General features: G+C 45.6%; 1 protein-coding gene across 1 annotated transcript in view; it reads left to right on the forward strand.

The window, feature by feature from the left end:
• LRRIQ3 (leucine rich repeats and IQ motif containing 3) overlaps positions 1-16669 on the forward strand; it is a 734547-nt gene that overhangs the window by 412986 nt on the left and 304892 nt on the right. Inside the window, exon 7 of the mRNA XM_069641911.1 lies at positions 14808-14946. Coding sequence (XP_069498012.1) covers positions 14808-14946 — 139 coding nt within the window. The remainder of the gene's footprint in view (positions 1-14807; positions 14947-16669) is intronic.

Raw genomic sequence — 16669 nt, forward strand, 5'->3', positions numbered from 1 at the left:
ATAAAACAACTTAGGGTCAGAGACTCAGTTTACCCAACAGTAACAGTTTTATAGTTTTGTGATTGTGTATGAGTACACAAAAGGACCAATATGTGTGATCTCTCACTCTGATTATTTTGATTTAGTTTGATGAAGTGAGGCCATCTCTCTTGTATCTCACCCATATTAATGCCTCTTCCATAGACCATGCTTTTTCTGACTTTCACTGTGCACTTATGACTCCATTTGACCAACACTAACATACACGCATATTTAAACCTTCCTGTCCATGTCCTCAGCCCTGGATCACCTGGGGATTCAGACCCTCAGAACAAACGTTTGATGTGACCTACAATGCTGGTGCAAATCGTGGACCCCTTCCCTACTCCCGACCTCCAAAAAATCCTTGCTGCCCTCACCTCTCCACTGTACTCTACCAAATTCTCCTACTTGACAAACTTAATCTCCTCCGTCTATAATCACCCCCACACACTTTCATCCACCCTCCAAGCTTCGCTCACACCTGTAAAGCCAATATCTACTACCTCATCCCTTTCTGCTAATGACTTTGCTCACTACTTTTCCTCTAAAACCTCTAAAATGTGACATTTGCACAGCCCTCTTCTCTCTCCTTCTGTCCATCACCTCTTCTACTCTCAGAAACGTTCCCCACCTTTCCTATTAAATTAGCATCCATCCCTTTCAGCACCAACCGAATTTGTGCTCCTATCGATCTGTTTGCTCGTTTGCTCCGTAGATGGGCAAAGATTTAGAGCCTCATTACACGGTAGGCGGTAGGGATTTAACGTTACCGGTAATGGAATACCGGTAACGTTAAATCCCCATGCCAATTACGACCCGGCTCACTGCTATTAGCAGCACCGCTAAGTACGGTGCCACTAATAGCGGCCAGTCTGCGTGCGCGCGACCATCCATCCCGTAAATTACGCCATGCCGCTAATAGCACACCATCACAAGCCAAGCGGACATGCCAATAGTGCCATGGTAAAGCCCCCAAAATCCCTTACCGCCATGGCGCTAATATCGGCATCGCGAACCACCCGTTAAGAGAACTGAGCAGTGTTCCCACCTGCCACAGGTGGACACAATCAGCACAGGTGGAGGCAATGGAGACTGTGGCAGCACAAAAGGAGCACACCACACCCCTTCACACACCAAGATGGTCCCAATACTAGCAGCATTACATGGGCTGGAGGACATGATTGCAGTGCAGCAGCAACAACAGGCAGCACAGAGGAGACGCAGGAGGAGGAGGAGTAGGAGGGCAAGACAGGTACAGCAAGCACCACCACGGCACCTAGTCATACCACAGAGGCAGCCACCAATCCCCAGGATCAGAGCCAGTCCATTTAACCTAACCCCTGAGCAGATACACACCCTGTACCGTCTGGACCGGGATACCATCACCAGCATCGTGGACATGATACATGATGACAGTGTGAGCCTCATAGACATCAGAACTGCCATCCCCCCTCTACTAAAGATGGTGACCGTGCTCCACTGCCTGGCCACAGACACCTACCAGCATACAGTGGCGCACGTGCATGGCATCTCACAACCAGTATTCTCACGCACGCTGAACCAGGTACTCGATGCCCTCCTGAGGCATGCACCTGAACACATATTCATGCCACGGACTGCCCAGGAGATTGCAAACACCAAAGTTGGCTTCTATTCACTGGCAGGCATCGCAAGTTGCATTGGGGCCATCGACTATACCCATGTGGAATTGGTGGTCCCACATCACAATGAAGTTTTCTACCGAAACAGGAAGCAATTCCACTCCATCAATGTCCAAATGGTATGTGACGCCAACAAGATAATCACACATTGTTGTGCCCGTTTCCCCGGATCAACCCATGATTCCATGGTCCTGCGGAACTCAACCATCCCAAGCTACATGGAGTGACAAGCCGGACAACGTTCGTGGCTACTTGGTGAGTAGCAGGGCAAGCACATGGCAGTGTGATTGGGGGGGGAGAGATACATACTCCAACTGGGTGTGATGGGGGGGATACATACTCCAACTGGGTGTGATTGCTGGGGGAGTAATACATACTCCACTGGGTGTAGCTTGTCGTCCGTAGGACAAATGCACATACAGATGTACGCCAATGTCCATCTGGGAAGGCCGCAATGTACCTGAGATGAGCCGACATGCAAGTATAAGCTACACAACATAGAGAACAATCTAGGTCTAGAAACATTAAACATCCATCCACATCCACATTGCACAACATTCAACACCACAAAATACACAAATCTCCTACATGCCGTCAAGATAGTCATACAGAATCAGCGCAGCACAACCACAGTAATGCAATGTGCCCTTGAATACATGCAAAGGGATCACCCCTACCCATAGCATTGTACCACGCACCTATAGCACCACTGAAGTGATGCCTCTTAGCATGGCAACATAAATGTTTGAATGGCACTACACTAGCAGTGTGGTACCAATTCTGCCTGGGCCCAGGGACACGTAAGACCTGGCCTCACCCAGGACATGTCAATTACTGTTGGAGGCATTAATGGGGCATTTTCACTTGCAGGGTCGAGCTCAACTTTGCACAGTGCAGTCACACAGATCGTCTGCATGCATGCTGTTAATTGTGGACTTCAATCACAATGCAAAGTCATTTTGTGTGATATGAACAGGCCGCGCTTGAGGTGAACAGTAACAAGACCCCATTCGTCCCCCCATACAGGTGATGCCGGCTATCCCCTGAAGAGGTGGCTCCTTACCCCTGTACGGAACCCACAGAACAGGCACGAAGAGGACTACAATCGTGCACATACCCGTACCCGCGTCGTGATCGAGCTGACTTTTGAAGACACGGTTTAGGTGCATTAGCAGGTCTGGTGGCGCTCTCCTGTATGGCCATGAGAAGGTGGCCAAGATTACCATGGCATGTGTCATGCTGCACAATATGTGTATCAGACGGAATGTGCCACTGCCCCCTGACGTAGAAATAGAAGCACCTGATGAGGATGATGATGGTGATGAGGACGGAGTTGACGGGGATGCAGGTCATGCAAGATGGGATGGCCAGGAGGGACGTGCTGTGAGACAGCATCTGATCAACCAAATATTCTGAGTTACATGTTTTCTTTTTGTAGGAATGGATATGGGTAGTAATGCACTGGTGTCTCTTTGGAAGCGCACAATGGACCCTGTCGCCAATAAAGTACAGTCCAAGCCTGTGTATAGATCAAACACCAGTGTATTAAGAAATGTAAAGATGTAAAAGTGCATGTCCCTAAACATCCCACCACCCTTCCCCACCTCCCCCCACAACAGTCCAAAAACACCCTTCCCCCCACCCCCGCAACAGTCCAAAAACACCCTTCCCCCCAACCCCCACAACAGTCCAAAAACACCCTTCACCCCACCCCCCACAACAGTCCCTTATGTATCTGGCACAATGTTGTTGTCCAGCTATACACGTGGAAGCTTGCGCATGCAGTCCCTATTCGCCATTGCCACCACCGGCATTATGAGGCTGACTAGACTTGCGCCTGGTGGTGCGTGTGTAGCAGCGGAGGGGGCTTCTCTGCCTCGAACTGGCGGATGAGGAAGTGGCTGACTGTCCTGGTGGTGGTGGTGGTGGGAACTGGCGGTCCATTGCGTCCGCTATCCGTGTGAGGACCTCCCTAAATTGGACAATCTCCCCACACAGCCTGTTGGTACAGACCTCCATCGCCTCCCTGGAGTGCCTGGCTGTCTCTGTAATCTCCGCCCTGAGACGGGCAGCCTCCTCCACTTGCTGCCCAACCTGCACAGTTATGTCCTCTTGGCGCTGGCTGATGCTGGCCAGGTCAAGGGCCCTATTGCGTTCTGGTGGTGTGGCTGCTGCGCCTTCCGATGCAACCAGGACAACTGGTGAAGCCACCGGTGGGCTACTGAAACCTCCCATGTTGTCCTCGCCAGGTACATTGGGCCCAGGTGTCTGCTGTGGTGATGCCTCGGGTGTTCCAGGGAGGGTTGGGGTGTGCATCTCCATGTGGAAATCTGTCGTATCCTCCACATCTGAGAGTGGCGCTGTGGCTTCCGCCTCTCCTGTGGAACTAGTTGCAGCTGAGGGTGGGCCCTCCGTGGCTGGGATCTGTGGTGGTGGGTTCACCTCAGGAGGTGGGGCACTTGTTGCTGGTGTGGACAGTTGCATCTTGGCAGTGGCGCTCCACCGATGTTTGCCACTCTGCATGGGGACTCTTCTCCCTTTGCCCCTTGATGTCGTGGGGGTGTCCTATGTGTCCTGTGGCCTTCATTTTTTACTCGCAGGGGATGCCTGAGTTGCAGTACCAGTATCCTCACTGTCTGTATGTGAGCCTGTCGGGGACAATGAGGGGGATGGCATTGGTTACGGTTCTATGTACTTAATACAGTATACATCAATAATGCAGTTGTGGGCATTTGGACTTCATTGGTAAGGATGCAGGTGATGTGTCTGTTCAGTGGCTCATCCATGCATGGTTGTGTGTGGCACTTGCCTCTGGTGATGTGTGCATGTGTGTGTGTTTGAGTTTGACACTGACATGGCCAGGGTTGTATGCATCTGTGGATGTTTGGGCATCCATGAGGCTCACATTTGGGGGGACCTGAAGATTCACAGTGCATACTTTCATGTGTACACTCAACTCCATCTGAAGTGGTTGCCGCGCCATGCTCCATTGTCCCGACTCCCTCTATTGATTCCACTCCAATTAGGTTGGCGCAGGTCTCTTCCCACTCCTTTAATTTAATCGGCGAATCAGATCCACCTGCTATGGCTATGTTGTGGTTCGCAGACAGGATGCTTCTGACCCGGAGGCGGAGATCATCCCACCGCTTTCTGCACTCACAGACATTGCGGGTGGTGGTGCCCACTGCACTCACTTTCAAGGCAACCTCTGCCCTGATTGCCTTCTTTCGGATAACGGTCTCCCGACGCATGTTGCTCGCAAATACCACGGCGGCATTAGCAGCAAGGGTCTGTGTGAGCATTATTAGCTCCTCCGTGGTGAATTTTTCTTTGCGCTGCCGGTCAGTGGTTTTTTTAACGGCCTTAGGCATGGCGAGGGTGTCCCTGTGGATTTCCAATTGCAAACTACTCAAAACAGGTCCAGGGGGCAGAGGATGGCAATGGAATGTGTTTTTAAAGATGGCCACCATGCTCCTTCCCGTTCCTGTGCGATGACGCTATATCCGGTTCCGCTTTTTAACGGTGACCGCTAATTGTGGTGACCGCTGTTTGCATGTTGCTGGAGGTCGGAAGTGCTATCTGCGCTTTCATCGGTGCCGTTAAGGGTCTTTTTGGGGTCTTTAGCGGCATGGCGGTGGGGTTATTACCGGCATGGCGCTATGCTCGTGTCCGCGTACTCGTAATGGTACGCTATTAGCGCCCTCTTGCAAGGGCGGACACGTTAATAACGCCATGCCGGTAATTTGCGATTTTTACCGCACAACGTGTAATGAGGCCCTTAGTCTCAATCTCCTGCCCTTATCTCTTTGAGCTCTTTAACTTCCCTCACTCCCCACCAGACACTTCCCTGCATCCTTCAAATCTGCAACTGTTCTACCCTTATTGAAGAACCCCTCTGCTGACCCTAACATCCTGGAAAACTATCGCCCAGTTTTCCTCCCTCCCCATTACTAAAAGCTCATTGAGAGAGTTGTCTTCAACTGGATCACTGCATAACTTGAGGATAAAGGCCTTGGAGATCCACTTAAGTCTGGCTTCTGTAGTAAGCACTCCAACTAGGCTGCACTTTATCTATGATTCTCACCATTCCAAACTTTCTCCTATACTCATCCTTTGGTAACTCTGTCACTTTCCACACTGGTGTCCACTCCTCTCTCCTCCTTACTCTACAGGGCCTTGGGTTTGACCAATCTTCTCTTGCCTGGGTTGCCTCCTACCTGGCAAGTCGATCCTTTAAAATCTCCTGGAAATCACAAACCTCTGACACACCCCCTGTCCCTGTTAGCATCCTTGGAACTCTGCTGATCACCCTCTGTACCCTGGCCGTATGAAGACATATTGCATCCTTTGGCTTTCAATATCACCTCTTTTCTGTTGACACTCAAATATTTTACTAATTTGCCACCTTCACCCCACCCATCTAGAAAATGATCGCCGACTTTCTCACTACAATTCATCACTGGATGGCTCTCTGCTGCCTCATGCTGAACTGTTTAAAAACAAAGTTATCTTTCTCCTGGCTTCAGATGCCATCTCTACCCTCCTCTCTCTTATCTCCTTCTCGCTTGACCTTTGTTGCTCCTCACCCAAGTCTTTCAACCTAGTTGATAGCAACCTCTGGCTGCAACAATTCATCACAGCCACTTCTCTGTCGCTTTTATTAACCTTTTCAACATTCGGATAATGTGTCCATTGCTTACTAACCACTTCACGAAAAATCTAAGCTCTGTCCCTTGATTACTGCTGAAACCTGCTCCTTGTCCTTCATCTCAAATCCTTTCTCCCACTAGACATCATCATCTTTGCTACCTGCACTCTCTATATTCTACCCAGATTCTCCCACACTTCTACCTACCGACAATATGCTGGTTGGCTCTCCATTCCCTGTTCAGGTTGTGTCTTCTAGACAATAAAGCTATCAATGGCTTTACTGCTCAGTACCATTCTGCTTGTATCTCTGTTCATTCACCATCTCACTTTTCCACTACTCCTTTTCACCCAACCTCACTGTCCTGTGCCTCCTCTCGCTTCTTTCTCGATACTTGGCATGCTCCACTAGAACTCGCTGCCCATCACAATGAAAACTAGTCCAACAGTGATTTCTTAAAAAATCAGCTTGAACTTCCCTTACTTGTTAAAGAGGGGGCTCCATCAGCCCTCTCCTCACCCTTCCTACCTGACCCCGCCACTACTCCAGTGACCCTTGATGTACTTTTGTATAATTATATAGTACTGGTGTTACCTTTGGAAGTCACCCGTTTCTTACATATTTTTTCTCGGTCTGTTTTATTTAGTACCTTGTGCATGTCCCACATTATATTTTTTTACTCCTGATAACTTGGTTCACCACTTGTGCTATTGTGGTGGCACCCGTCAAAGGAATGCCTCTGTCATCTGTAAATGTGCTATTGTAAGTCAGGTATTAACATTGTTCAAACAAATACGAATACTGCCTGCCTTTACAAAGTAGCTGCATGCTACAGCCCAGCCTTGTCCAGCTTCTGGAGGCTTAGAAATAACTCCTAGGACGCTGTTGAAGTGTGCATGCAAGCCACCATCACCTGAAAGAGGGTGCATATGTGTATCCTTCCATTAGCATTTGTAGTCTGCTCATTACTTTCTGACTGCCTATTACCTAAAATGGCCCAATGGGACCCAACATATAACTGGTCACAATCATCTCTTTTTCTTTCATACAGTAATATGTCCAAAAACCTTCTTAGTTGATGGGGAGACATATTAGGCGGTCTTTACAGTTTGGCCCTCTTCAGGGCTCCAACCCTGCTCTGCTATCAATGGCAAACATACAGGATCTTCTCACCCGGGGTAAGGCGCTTCAACGCTGTTACTTGCAGCCCACCTATTAAACAGTCCATGCAACAGGATATGTGCATTGACTCAGGGGCTTAACAACCCAGTATGATGAATCTTGTTGAGTCGAACTAATCCCGGCCTAAAGTCTCCTCCTGCGTGGCCAAGGGAAGGCAGCCGCTACCTGATCCCGACCCTGGGAGTGGCACTGTGAAGTTGGATCACATTGGGGGAAATAACTGGCGAGTGCGAGGTAATGGCTCCGACAGGAGTGATGCAATATTATTCTCTTGTCCGTGAAGAAGAAATCCTAATCCCAGAGTGTCTAATGGCCTTCTGTCATTATTTAGAACCCTTCAATTGTAAGGACTTAAAACCTACTTCTGTTAAACATTTTAAACAAAAATGTATTAATTCTTCATATATGCATAACCCCTCTAAAACTCATTTGAAATCTGATGTTCATGATGATTGTTATGTAATTAAGTGTTCAACAAAAGAACTTAAATCACTATGAAAATACTTTGGCCTCCAGTTCCCAGAAAGCTTTAAGTACTGGAACGATGAAGGGTAGTAAAGAGTCATTGAGGATCAACAGTAATAACAAGAGTAACATGCGGTTTAGTTGTTATTCATTTAGTCAACTGCCAGGGACATTTAAATCCAATGATCACCTACAGCTAGCAGAAGGCGAAAAAGTCGAATCGGGCTGTAGAGTATGCGGAGCAGGGAGCGGAGCCGCAGAGAAAGGCAGATACACAGGAGTGAACCAGGCTGAAGGAGACAGGTACTCCCGGACTGCCACTTGTCAATCCGACGTACTGGAGTGGCGGGAGACCCAACAGAGTCTTGGCAGGCTTCAGGTAAGTGCAACAAAGGAACCGGCAACCACAGAAAGGTTATCCATGGTGCTGTCAAACCGGAAAGAAGCAACGGTATCGGCAAGGAACCACAAATCGGGAAGAGGAGCTGAGAAAGGGTTTGACAAGCTGCAGATGTCATACCTGAAGTAAAACCTTGCAGCTGCAACGTGCCACAAGTTGGAGACGTCAGGAGATACCAGTGAGTTGGCCCTTTGAAAGCGGTAACCCCCGAACAAGTTAGGCCTCACACCATCCTGATATTTGAAATAAAACATTCTTTAAAACTTGAAATCTGTTGTCTGTGTCATCTTTTGATACCATGACTATCTCACAATTATAGAAAGAATATTTGCTTTGCAATCTTAAGGAGGATACCAATGAAAGAGAAATTTTCATTACCTTTTGATTAGGGCAAGATGGACCTTTTTCCAAATCCATTTTCTTTTAATAAACATGGCTAATGTTGAGAACATTACAACGTTGTGTCCGCCTCTCATTGCTGAGCCCTCACACCAGTTTGCAGTTCTCTCAACACCCTTCCCGTAATGGCCGTGCAGCAGAAGGCCCAGTCTATTCTGTACCATATCCAGGTCACTGTCTACCCTGAGCAGGAACACCATTTGTGCTTCCCCGGTCCAGGCTGCGCCCTCTATAATGCAACTCTTCCTCTGTTGTGCCTCCCGCTTTCCAAGCCAAGCGACCCAAAGTCGTTGCTCTACCAGTACTCCCAGATCAAGCAAAGGGAGATACTTTGTGGAGTTCTAAAAGAACATTTTTTAAATGATGGGTTAAAATGGTGCATTAAATGCCAAGGCACCGACTGTGCACAGGAGCCATCTTGTTAACTTGAATTGGAATCTCTAAGGAGGTAGGTGCCACATGAAATAAGACATAAAAATGATTTTAAAAAAAGAAAGGTTGCTTAGATGCATTAACAGGAACCTTCCATAAGCATACACTTACCCCTTTCCATTCTCCACCCCCCTTTTTTTTTTTGATTTTTCTGGCATAGATTTCCCTTAAGGAAAATGGAAACCCTAAATGATGCCCCCCCTCTACCATGTGTTTACAGTATGGTGATTAATACCTATGAGTAGAATGTATTGGGACAGGTCAGCACAATCCTATTACATAGGTATGTTTCATAATAAACTGCCACTAGGCTTATGGCTATCTTTCATTTTCGATAAAGTTCTGTGAAAAGACGTTCTCTGCATTTATGTTTATATACTACTGTGGGAAAGAGTACAACTATAAGCACATCAACATGAAACCATTGTTAGTCAGCAGTTTCAACATGTGCACCCGCTCTTAAAAAGAATAGGTTTTTTCAAAACACTGGCACACTCTCTAAAAAGTAGTTTATTTGTTCATTGTCAGGAATATGTAATGTTTGTAAAACATATGGAGAATATTGACTGTGAAAAACTGCTTCGTCCTTATGAATGTCCCCCAATAATGAGAGCGACTCGAGACGAAGCTCTGTGTGTGCTGAGACACAACGTTTCAGCGACACTACATTGCACATCAGTGTGAAATTAATCTTGATGAGGGTTTTAGGAATTTGACCACATTGATTTATTGTGGATTCGTCTGTGATCAATTCTAGATGTTTGATAGGATAGCACAAAGGCCTACGCACTTTTCCCATAGCACTTGGAAATGAAGCATTTTCAGGTTTTGCATTTTTCAGTGATATGATTTTTTAATAGACTGTTTTTTTTGGTATAAATTAAAATATTTTTTGTATGAAATAAAAAGATATATATTTTGACAAATCCAGTATGCTGCCTATGGGGACTTTAATTGGTGTATCCTACAACCCTTTGAATTTTTTTCTTTGGATACCTGGCTCAGAGGAATTAGATTTCTTGTTTTAGAATTTAAAAAAAAATATGTTTGATCAAATAGTTGACATGTTCTTATACAATTGAGAGGTCCTGGGCAGTCAAGACTGGTGACCAGGTACCTCATGTTTTTGTTTATCACTGTAAGAAAATGTCCATGTTCTATTTACCCTCCTGTGCCCTAGCCTCACATGCACACACATATCCATACCCATTCACACAGCAGTCACTATCAATCATTCACACTTGCACCCAGAACATTAATACTGCATTCTTGTTCATGCGTGTGCTCGCACACATACACTCCATTAACACTCCACTCTCATATGCATACTTACCCCATTACATGCAGGCATACATACACACACATCTTACATCCTCACATAAACGCTTGCATATACACATACACACGTTGTTTTCCTACCTATTTTCTTACCAGTTCTGGACTCGCTGCCCTCCAGGCCTCCAGCTCCCACCCCCATGCAGACAGTAACCAGGAAGCAGGGAGCTCTTCCTGGTTCCTGACATGTTGATGTAGCTGGAGCACCTGAATCTTCCCATCGCCACTGCTGCTGCTGACTCCTAGGGGCTGCCTTCTGTCTACTAGGGCACTTCTTCCTCACGCCCGGTCAGACCTGTACATGACATCAGGATGCCCTCCAGTTCTCTCCGCCTATCCTGTCTGGCCCCAGGGTGGACTGGTATTAGCTGGAGACACCCAGCCCATGCATCCTTGCAACCTGCCTTGCACAGGATGGCCAGCACAACGTTTTGCTGATGCTGGTCTCCTTGGCCCAAACCTGGTATACGTGACCCAGGGGAGGCCGCCAGCCGGTGCCATGGTTCACCCGATCATGGAGGGTATCAATACCTTTATTTTTCTGGGGACACGAAGGATTCCACTCACCATGCCTTTTCTTTTCTGCATGCAGGCCATCTGGCTCACAAGGCCGGGCCCCCCTATTCACCAGGGCCGCCTTGATATAACAGTGGCACAGGATTTTAACAGCTTTGGGCCCACACAGATGGCACTACCTGACCCGGCCGTTTTGTTGCCATTGCAGCTTAGGTCTAAATAGGCCATGTTATGCATTTATCTTCTTTGCCTTGGGGGATGTCCAAGACCACAGCCCCCAGAGAGGAAATCTGCTTTCTCGCTCCCTGCTCTTCTTCTTCAACCGTCACTTCTGGCAGCTGCTGCTGGCTTATCCCATTCCATGCCTTTGGGCCGGGGGCACTCAATCATAAACCCTAGTCCCTAGGGTTCCAAAGGCTCTCCAGGAGATGGCTCCTCCTAGTATTAAGTGGGGATTTACATTGTATAAAGAAATGCTTGATTGTGTGTTTTTATTTACTCATTACAAGTATGACTTCCTTCCCTGCAATGTGTTATATATATATATATATATATATTCAGTAAAAAAACTTTGTTAAAGGGACGTTATGGTTAAATTGCGCTACTAAAAACCTATGAAATACAGTGAAAAAACTTTGTTAAAGGGACGTTATGGTTCAAAGTAAAACCGAAAACCCCCTGAAATTCGGCAGTTATGGTAACATAAGCAACCATAACTCATGCCACCGTGCACTGCTAACACTAACACCCAGGACATCAAAGATGACATCACAAATTCCACGAAAGCGTGCTTTTGCAAATTTGGTGTAAATCCGTCCAGTAGTTTTTTTTAAAACAGATTGTCACCATATTTGCGGCAGGAATGCCGGCTTGGTCCTGAAAGCGTGCTTTTGTTAATTTGGTATAAATCCGTCCAGTTGTTTTTTTTTTAAACTACCAAAACGTAAGGCAAAAGAATTAGTGATATCTATGTCCGCTCCTCGGACTCACTTCCCTGTTCGGTCCGCAGACTGGCCTCTGATTGACCAGAAAAATTTCCAGACTTGTGCATGGTCCGCAGACAACGGGATGTTGCCGCTGATTGGGTGGTGAGAAAAGGTGAAATGCGTCGGTTTTCCTGAAACGCCTGCCATCTTGGAGTCCCTGACTTTTTTGGGGTTTGTGGACAGCGCGGTGAAAACAAAACAAAAAAAAGCATTGCACTTGTCAAACTCAACAAACAATTTCTGGAGATGAGGGGGTGATGAGGATTGGATTGGATATGGTCATAAGGAGCCAATAAACGGGGTGTTTCACCACCCCCGAAAGTCTGCGAACACTCCAGATGTCCTGGAGCAGTCCTGTGGTGTTCGCGGACACTTCAGATGTCCTAGGACATCTGTACCTATTTCTGCATTAGAGGGTTGGGGAAAGGCAGTTTTTGGATGGCTTATACCTTTTGCGCCACTCATTGAAACTACATGTAATTTTGCAATTTTATTCCTATTTTTAGAACTAATCCTGAATGGTTTTGCAAAGTTTTGAGGGATTCTGGTAAGAGGGGGCAAAATTAGAGTGGGGGTCTCAAAATATTGTAAAGGCATATAAAAGTGGTGTCATTTGACGAATCTGCACAACATTTGTCAAAACGATTTTGGATCTAGTTATAAATGGTTTTCTAAAGTTTGTTGGGATTTTCTCAAGTGGGGGCGAAATTAGAGGGGGGTCTCAACATTTTTAGATGGCTTATAACTTTGTTGCTATTTGACGAATGTGGACAAAAGTTTTGAGATAGATTATAGACCCAACCTTCAATGTTTGTGTAAAGACTGAATGGAGTTTGTCAAGTGGGGGCTAAGTTATATGACTATTGTATGTACATACATTTTGATACTTTAAAAAAAATGAAACATGGGCGGATTTCAAGCAAACTCGTGAGGAGCATTGGCAAGGACATTAAAGCATGGTTTTACAAATGTGCCTGTATTTTATTTTTTTACAAGTGTCATAATGTAGGTACAAAAAATAGTCATATACCTTTGGTGACTGAGGTATAGCCTTTGACCGTGGACAGTAGCCAGATTGCCTGGGTCATGGCATAAGGTCATGACGCAGACAATCTGGCTCCTGGCCATAACCGCTATGGACGAGAAATTGAGGTAAAGTTACTATGTCTACCTGGGACTGGCTATGTGGTAAAGTTATTCGAAGGTAGGATAGGTTTGAAATGTCATCTGTGATGTCCTGGTGTTAGTCTTAACAGTGCATGGTGGTGGCACGAGTTATGGTTACTTAGCTTACCATAACTGGTGAATTTCTGAGGTTTTTCGGTTTTACCTATAACCATAACATCCCCTTAACTAAGTTTTTTCATTGAATTTCATAGGTTTTTATTAGTGCAACCTAACCATAACGTCCTTTTAACAACGTTTTTTCATTGAATATAAATGTATATAACATCAAGAAAGTTATGGTGGCTTTATAAAGGCATGAACAACTCCATTCATCTGAAATGTGAAAGTAGGATAGTCCATTTGAGCCAAGTCACACATTCCACAACGCCACATAGTGGCCATTGCTGGATGTTCACCTCCAGTTCTGAGCCACATTCGCAAGACATTGTGGATATGCACATTAGCCCAAATGCAAGCCTTTCTCTCCAGGAAATTGATTAAGCTATGCATATAGTAGCACTGCCTTCTAAGACCAAAATAGTTATGCATGATTACCTCACTACAACCATATAAAACCTATTTGTATTGACTTTTCCCAAAATTCCATTGCTAAAACCTTTTGATGCTGCACAAATTTGAATGATATTTTCCACAGAATATTGTTTGGCACGTGCTCCTCCAAACTGAAAACATTAGGAATAGTTCATTAAACGATTTAAAAAGTTACTAAGAAATCAAAAAAAAGCTGTGTTTAGTGTACTGCCATTAATTTTCCCATAGAGAAAAATGTGCTTCCATTGAATAACAATAGCGTGGAAACCGCAGTACGGATTTGCACCAAATAAGAAACAAGTTGGGCACAAGGAGCCATAGATATTCCTTTTTTGGTTCAGTTTAAATCCATCAAGTAGTTTTGCCAAAATTTGACAGCAAAGGAGGTGCCTCAGTCCAGTCCAAGAAAATGTTTGCATTGCCAATGGAATACCTAGGGATTCAGTGGAAATACCTTTGGAGGGGGGTAAATGGAATAGTTTTAGAGGGCAAAATGTCGGGGCTGCTCAACAGTGCTGATGGACATGGCCATTGGGTCCTGGAGAAGAAATAGCATAACAAGACCCTTACAATATACAGCAAAATCTTTAGTTATGACAGAGTTAAGATGATTCAAAACGCTTACAATTTGTTGGCTTTGGGAAAGCATGTCAATCTTGACCCTGAATCACCCTTCCTTGTAGATGTCTCCCATGCTTTGTGTGAGGCAGATCCACCACAGCCCTCTCAGCTCTCACTGCATTCCCCTAACAACACAAGAAATGGGATACTGTTTGGGCTTGGGCTAGGGGTCAGATGATTACAAAGCGAAATCTCTGTTAACAGTAGTTCAAAGTACTCTTTAATGAGGCAAGTGCATTATGGGTCATGGAGTCATTTTAGACTTTCTGAAGGAAGCAATAGCATTGCTAAAATAACTTTTCATTGGTGCATTATTGGTCGTTCTTATTGTTTATTCTAAAAATAAAGGTAAATAAAAACATGTTGATGAGTCAATGTCATTTTAGATGATTCATAAAGTCACGTTTTGTTGTATGTTTTAGCAGGTGGAACTAAATGAGAAAGAAATGAATGAGATTCTTGGTTCTATCTCTGGTGATCAGCAGCAAGCAGTAGTTTCAAACTTGATGAAGTCCAAAAGAGAAGAAGGTGACATCTCACAGATTATTTCATGTATAAAAGGTGTGTATTGCTCTAGTGAAAGGCATACTGTCTCACATTAACTGTAACCGAGGACACAGAAATTTAGAGCACAGTTTTCATCATGCATCCTTGTGCACACTGCTCCGATTTTCCAATGCTCATTTTATGCAATCTAAACAACTAATATAACATTTGAATGGTCATTGTCAGGAAAGCAATGTGTTAACATGAACCAGGATAGTGATGATGTTAAAAATAAATGGATCACAAGTGTGAGAAACCTAAGGGTGTTCTCCCGATTAGACCCCAAGAATTTCTTATTCAGGGGCTGAGGAAGAGGATGAAGGGGACAAAGTCCCTGAGGCTTTTATAGGCTGTTCAACCTCCATTCCACCCAATGAATCTCCCTTACTAAAATCCAACAACGCCTCTGCATCTGGTGAACCTATTAGGAACCCAAACCCTGTTCCAGCTCCCAGTATACCTATTTTCCTGTTGCCTACCGGAGTACTCCCAGTCATACTTCTCCTCGTCCCTCTGATTATTATTTTCCGATCTCCCAGTCTACTTTGACAAAACACTACAGTTCCCACAATCCCCCCTATTCATGTCACAACAATAATCCCGGTCATTCCCTCGAGAGATCTCCAAACTATTATTTTATAGATTTCTCCCATTCATCTCACAACCCCTACAATTCTCACCCCTCAATGTTTACCAACTCCCCCAGGTCGAGAGTTGATGAACTAGGAAGTAGAAAGACTCCAATTGGAATACAAGGGCTATAATTCCACATGAAAGCCTGCCAGGTTGTCCCAGTCTTGAGGCCAGGCAGAGTCAGAAAATTGCTGATAACCATACACACCCGACTTCCAATTCTCTTCCCCATCGGAATAAAATGTGGAGCATAAGAGCACACTCTGAGCATGGCTGAGCGCACGAGGAAACAGCTATTCCAGTGCAGCAGTTCAAACGGAGGAAAAAGGCGACGAGACCTCAAAGGACAAGGAGGGAGTTGCCCTTGACCTTTTCAACCCAGACCTGCGAAGACTGGGAATCGCAGCTGACGAATGGTATGACGGATATCAGCGGTACACAGAACTCTCCCGCACTGATAGCCAGGATGGGGCGATGCGGTTGCCATCGTGGTACCATCCTTGACTCTAACGACATAAGAAACACCAACGAGTTCAGCACAGCCGGTGAGTCGGATGAACCTGATGAACCTTATAGGAGACCGGACTGTGTTAGACTCAGGGTTGTAGTGGCAAGATTAAGAAGATTGATAGACAGGGGTCTTGGGTTGTAGTGGCAAGATTAAGAAGATTGATAGACAGGGGTCTTTTGTTGTGAACAAACTTGCTACTTTTTGCCACGTGGGTGCTCATTCGAAGGACTCTAGCTGATACCCCTCTCCTGAACAAAGAGAATGTCTAAAGGAACTTTAGTATAAACACTACAAATACCAAGAGGCCATAGGGAAGGCAGGCGTGTGGTATCAAGATGGTCATAAAAGGGTCAAGCCAAACCCCTTTACAATCTAAAATCCTTCTCACCCTGTAGAAGATTTTGACAATTGGGAAGTTTTGAAAACGACAAAGGGAATTGTGAAACAGGCGTTTTCACACGGCTGAGGGGAACGCTGTGCAAACTGTAATTAGCAAAGGGCCATAGGCCTAACAGAGTGACCCAGCGAGACGTGATCGCCCTTTGGAAGCATCTGTTTAAAACTGGCAAGTGTTTTGGAAGGTCTGAGTTTGGA

This window comes from Ambystoma mexicanum, chromosome 1q (assembly GCF_040938575.1).
Source record: "Ambystoma mexicanum isolate Mex_15411 chromosome 1q, UKY_AmexF1_1, whole genome shotgun sequence".
In the NCBI taxonomy this organism is placed as follows: Eukaryota; Metazoa; Chordata; class Amphibia; order Caudata; family Ambystomatidae; genus Ambystoma; species Ambystoma mexicanum.